This window comes from Trachemys scripta, chromosome 13 (genome assembly GCF_013100865.1).
Source record: "Trachemys scripta elegans isolate TJP31775 chromosome 13, CAS_Tse_1.0, whole genome shotgun sequence".
NCBI classification, from domain to species: Eukaryota; Metazoa; Chordata; order Testudines; family Emydidae; genus Trachemys; species Trachemys scripta.
Genome location: NC_048310.1, coordinates 43,290,015 through 43,296,095, shown reverse-complemented (window position 1 = coordinate 43,296,095; position 6,081 = coordinate 43,290,015). Strand labels below are relative to the sequence as shown.

General features: G+C 60.7%; 1 protein-coding gene across 1 annotated transcript in view; it reads right to left on the bottom strand.

Moving 5' to 3' along the window:
* HSD11B2 (hydroxysteroid 11-beta dehydrogenase 2) overlaps positions 1-5,842 on the bottom strand; it is a 53,463-nt gene extending 47,621 nt beyond the window's left edge. The window contains exon 1 of the mRNA XM_034788411.1: positions 5,427-5,842. Coding sequence (XP_034644302.1) covers positions 5,427-5,679 — 253 coding nt within the window. The 5' untranslated portion in view covers positions 5,680-5,842. The remainder of the gene's footprint in view (positions 1-5,426) is intronic.
* Between the last annotated feature and the right edge of the window lie 239 nt (positions 5,843-6,081).

Genomic DNA, 6,081 nt, shown 5'->3' with positions numbered 1-6,081 from the left:
AGCTTTGAACAATGGACTGAGGACCATTCTTTTGGGTAAACCAGAAAGACGTATTGCAAGCTAGCCGATTTAACATCACTGCTATTGTACTGATCTACAGACGCTGAAATCAACTGTAATATATACGATTCACTTTAAAACAAAAGCTTTTAGTAATAAAAAGAGTTAATAGGTTAGTTTACTAGAGGATTGGCATCAGCGCATTTTTTTTGGTGAGATCCTGAAATCCATATTGCCCTGGGGTGAGTGGGTGCCTCTCTGGGGCTGGAAGAACCTAAGATGCGACGAACTTTGGTTTTAATAGCCTTTCATCATAAAGTCTGGTTTGTCTGGGTGGTGCATGAGGGGCGAGGCCTGAGGGAGACGGTCTGTGGCTTCATAATAACTAGTATAGTATTTTGGAAGGACATTTGTTCCTGGCTTGGTGAAATCTTAGGATAGAGATTACCACCAGTTTGGGGAACATGCTGCTGGCATACTGTCCAGTTCTGCTGCCCACAATTCAGGAAGGATGTTGATGAATTGAAGAGGGTTCAGAGAAAAGCCACAAGATTGATTAAAGGCTTAGAAAACCTGCTGTATAAGTGAGAGTTTGAGCTCCTTGAGTCTGTTTAGCTTAAAGAGAAGGCTAAGGGGTGACTTGATCACGTGTAAGTACCTGCACGGGGAACAGATATTGAATAACAGACTTCAATTGACAGAGAAAGGTCTAGCCTGATCCAGTGACTGGAAGTTGAAGCTAGACACACACAGCCGGTGCTACCATTAAGGCAAACTAGGTGGTTGCCTAGGGCGCCAAGATTTGGGGGCGCCCTGCGGTAGTTCCCCACCCCGCCCACCTTGAGGCACCCCCCCTTCCTGTGGCAGCTCCCCACCGCCCCGGCCTGGGGAGCCGTGCGGCAGCTCCCAGCACCAGCTCACCTCTGCTATGTCCCCTCCCCGAGCACGCCGTCGCTGCTCCACTTTTCCCTCCTCCCAGGCTTGCGGCGCCAATCAGCTGTTTGGTGCCGCAAGCCTGGGAGGGAAGGAGAATTAGAGCGGGGGCGGCGTGCTCGGGGAGGAGGCGGAGCAGAGGTGAGCTGGGGTGGGGAGCTGCCGCACGGCTCCCGGGGGGGAAGCTGCCGGGGGGGGGGAGCGCCTCAGGGCGGAGGGGGGTGCAGGGAGCTGCCGCAGGGCTGGGGGGGAAGTTTCGCCTAGGGCGCGAAACTTGCTTGCACCGGCCCTGTAGACACATGAAAACCAGAAATAAGGAGTATTTATGTTTAAACACAGAGCAGTTAGCCACTGGAAATGACCACTGGTACGGATGTTCTGTACTGACCATGGGGAACTTTGGAGGTGTCCAGGAGGATGCGAATGGACGTCTGCCCACCTTCCAGCCGCTGACAGCAGCAGCTCATCCATCCGTGCTCCTGCTGGATTCGGGGCCTGGCCGGAATCCAGACTGGGCCAGCTCTAGCAAACCGCCTGTGGCTAGAGGAGACTGAAGGGGACCTTTGGCCAGCACCTCTGGCGGTTCGTTTCAAACCCTGCCCGGTGTTTGAGCAATTCCCGTTTGCCCTCCAACGGGCACGGCTTTGCAATCGATCAACGTTGAATTTCACCGGCCATCGGTTTGGGTGGGTCCCGACGCAGCCGCCACGACCATCAAGCAGCATCTCAGGCCCAGCGGCCATCCAGGGCTGAGCTCAGGTGTCGAGTCCGAGTCTCTGCCGGAGCTGCCACGTCCACACTGCTCTTTTTGGCAGGCTAGCTTGAGCCCACTTAGTGCCAGCCCCTAAGGGCAGCAGCTCAGCCGTTCCCAGAGCCCTGCCCTGGGCTCCCAGGAGTCTCGCAGGAGTGGCTGTTCCCAGGGCTTCCATTCCCCTGTCCAGAGTGGGAGGACGATCTCCTCTCTCCCTGCCCCCTCTGTATCTTTGCAATCAGGGCAAGGAGCGGTGCTCTTTCCCAGGGCAAGAGAGTGAACGCTTCCTTTGCCACCATGCCGGTCCCATCCTATCACACCCTTCTCGTTCGGAGCAGAGACGGCAGTAGCCGGGCTCCCCGCGCATCCAGGGCTGAGGTCTGTGCTCCCCACTTACAAGTTACCGACTAAGAACTGCTAAACACGAGGAGGTGCGACAGCCCCAGAAGGGTGCCGCTAGCTTCGCTCGCTTCCCAAAACACACTGCAGCCGCCCATGGACGCCTGGAACCCGACTAGGGCCAGGAGCAACTACCTGCCTGCACATCTGCCAGCTCTGCCCTCCCACCTGCGTGGATCCTGCCTCTCCGCCCTCGAGCAGGTGCCCCCACGACCCAAACAAACATGCAGGAGGGATGGCCACAGGAGCCCCTGGAGTCTGCTACCACAATTGCCCAATCCTGGTTTAAACAATCGGTTTTAAAGAGATCTGTCTGTGAGTGACAGCCTCCCCCCCCAAACCACATCCCCCAGAGATCACAGCACAGCCTAGAGTCTGGCAGATTCCCAGCTCAGAGCCGTACCACTTGAGCTGCAGGAGGAACGGCTTTCCGCTTTGTGGACCAGGCAGTAGAAGAGGCTTTCACCCCCCGTTCCCATTGGGTTACACAGCTATTGTGTTCTAAAAATGCTCTATAAACAAGCAGTCCCGCCGTCTATCCGCTCCGGTCTGAATCAGCGCATGACGCGGCAACACCGAGCAGCAAAACGCAGATTCTCGTAGCTTTCGCACAGCCTGCAACAGGGGTCCAAAAAGTGGGGTACTCCTGGAAATAAACTGAATGCCACTTGAACCACCGGCCGGCGCTGCTGCACCCACAGTAGCGACAATCCTGCTTTTACACACTGCATAGGTAACTTGTGGAACTCACTGCCCAATGGGAACCTCCTGAGCGAGTGAGGGCCGAAGACAAGGGCCGCTAGCCAGAGGCTGGCTGTGCACGCCACACGCTCCTGCGGCCGGCATCGTGTAAGAAGAGAGGAGCCCCACCCCCCTGCCTCAGGCTGCCCCGCCCCCAGGGCATGGGGTGGGGGAGAGACATGCAGAGCCGGAACCTGTTTGCCAGGAGTGGGCCCTGAATTAACTCACCAGGGAATGGGGCTACTTATTATGCAAATGCTAAATTGATTTGATGCCCGTCCTGCCTGAATGAAGCACTTGGCATCTGCCCCTGCAAAGAGGTCCGGCCCAGGGCACAGCCACAAACTGACCCAGGTCACCAGCTGCAACTGGAACCTCAAGGAAATGGCAGCAAACGCCGCAGGCCTGCAGAGTGTCCCTTCCAGGCCCTGGGGCGAGAACACCTCGTTCCACTCACTGACTCACCAGTTATATAAGCAGTGCCACACACAGGCCTTGCTCGACACGCTCTGCTGCATCCCAGGTCAGCACGCTGCATCGGAGAACTGGAGTCACTGGCGCTTTGGCAATGCCAAGGGACCCGCCAGAGACATGCACATGTTCGGATGCAGGCGAGCATCCATGTGCCCACGCAGATCACGCACGGCGGCTTTCAGCGAAGAACACGCTTGCTCTGCCCTCCCTAGCATGGCCTGTATCTGCAGCCGCCTCGACCTTCACTCAGCTGAATCATTCACACCTGCTGCATTTGTCGGCTCTCACCTTAAGCTCTGTAGCTCCCTCTTGAGTACAGGTGTCCCCGAGAGTCATGCACTGATCCTCCAAGTCCGTCCCAGGTAAGTCCCTCTGGCCTCATCTCCTCCCAAAGGCCCCCCCCCCCCCCCCCCCCCACCTTCCTCTCTTGCAAGGCCGTCACCACTCCAGACACTGCGGGACCTCTACCCCATCAGACTGCCGTTGTTGGAAACGGCCAAAGAGCAAACCCCACTCTTCCTGCAAGGAGAGGGGCCTTGCTCCCTTGGGAAGTACCCGCCCAAACATTCAGCATCCCACCAGCTCCCGGACCACGGCTCTCGCCCGGTCGGAGCGGATCGTGATTTGCATCAGTCAGTGGGCTCCTTCCAGGAGGGATCAGGATCCAAGAAGCCAGGAAGTGCTCATGGAGGGCTACCTCGGCCCGCCCTGCCAGCCCCTGGAGAGGGAAGCCCTGGCCATTACAATAGATGGCTTGGCACTCTCCAAGGGGCATGGGTGGGTATGCACATGAATGGCCCCATTTTACAAAAGGGAAAACAGAGGCCCTGGGAGATTCACTAACAAAGCTAGCTAAGGGCAGCGCTGGAGCTAGGACCGAGGTGCCCAGGCTCCCATGACCTTGCCCTCCTCACTGGTGCACACCTTCTCCCATAAAGGGGCATCTCACGGTGTTCACCGTCAGACAAGTAAGCACAGCCGTGTAGTACCAGTAGCCCACCAGGCTGCAGAGAGCAAGAGGGAAGTGCCAGAGACTCATCCCCGGCAGCGGCACAGCCCCAGGCTAGCCAGCCATCCAGCCGTGGGGCAGCGTGCCAGCAACACGCTGGAGACGCCACCTTCGAGGAACAATTCTCGTGAGGCTCAGGCTGTGGGGCTGTTTCATTGCTGCAGAGACTCCCGGGCTCGGGCTGCGCCCAGGCTCTAGGCCCTCCACGGTGGGAGGGTCTCTGAGCTCAGGCCCAAGCCCAGACGTCTGCACAGCAAAGAACCAGCCCCGCAGCCCGAGCCCAAGTCGGCTGGCCCGGGACAGCCGTGGGTTTTGATTTGTGTCGTAGACACACAGTCCTTCAGCCAGGGAAGCACTTCTACGTGCAGGTCCAGCTCTGCTGGCCCAGCTCAGAGAGCAGGAGCCCGGGACAAGGGGCGACGGTCTGTTCTACTGGGCCAGGCAGAGATCGCCGAGTGCGGGAGGAGGTGGAAGGAAGGTGTTTTATGGGGCAGCCAGTGGTAGGCCTGTCCCCACCTCCCGCCCTCAGGGCCCGCCAGGGGCCATGCGATACAAGTGTAACTTACTCTGGGTGCTGGGAGGAACACCCAGTGTCGAGCTATACCACCACCAGCAGGGGAGCCCTCTGACGGCAGAAAAGCCTCCAAGCGGACCCCGAACGCACCCCCATATCCTCCTCCAAGGGGCAGCCTGCCTCCCTCCGTCCCAGGCCCGGCAGCAGCCCATCCAGTGGGCTGGATCACCACGGCCCTCACGACCAAGCCACGTGCAGATCCGGGACGCCACACCGCAGGCATCCGCACGGCCCATCTCACGTTGAGCCTTCAGAACCACGGCTCTGCTGCACAGGCCGGGTGGGCCCTTTCCACAGGACATCGGAGCCCTTGTGCAGGAACCTGGTGTGAACTCATGCCGTTGACATCACACCGACGTGGGCACACGCACACACACACACGGAATCACCCGCCCGGCACTGCAGCCGGGTGCACGCGCTGACCGGAGACGGGTTCACCCAGCTCCTGGCACAAGCAGGCGTCCCAGCTACAACAGGCCGATTAAACATTAACCGCCGGGGAGGAGGGAGGCTGAGCCCTGGGCACGGATGCCAGGCGCACTCACCTGTGATGAAGACGGCTTTCCCCACCACGGGGAGCCTTCGCCCCTGGGCCCCGCGCCCCAGGGCCAAGCAGCCGGCGGCGGTGAGGGTGGCGCCGAGCGGCAGAGGCAGGCACGCCTGGCACAGGTACTGCAGCAGGACCAGCAACCCCAGGTGCAGCAGGGCCCGAGTCAGGAGCAGCTGGGAGCGGGAGAGTCGCAGGAGGAGGCTGCCCGCGAAGACGAGCCACAGCGAGCCGTAAACCCAGCGCTCCATGGCTCGGGGCCAGCGGTGCCCGGCGTGCGGCACAGGCAGCGGCCAGCCACGGCACCTACTTATAGCGGGGCCGGCCGGGAGAAGGCGGAGCCGGCCCTGCCCTGCCAATGGGAGCCGGCCCGCGGGCTGGGCTGGCTCTCCGCGCCCCGACACACTCTTGCCCCAAGTTGGCTGCGGCCGGGGCGCGGAGGCGCCCCCGGGGCTAGAGCCCGGCCGGCCGCGGAGCCTCTCCCCCCGCCGGCTGCGGGAGCCCTGGCCCGGCCGCGGAGCCTCTCCCCCCGCCGGCTGCGGGAGCCCTGGCCCGGCCGCGGAGCCTCTCCCCCCGCCGGCTGCGGGAGCCTTGGCCCGGCCGCGGCTTTCGAAGAATCGAAAGGAAAGTGCGCGGCGCGGGGCGCCCTCTCC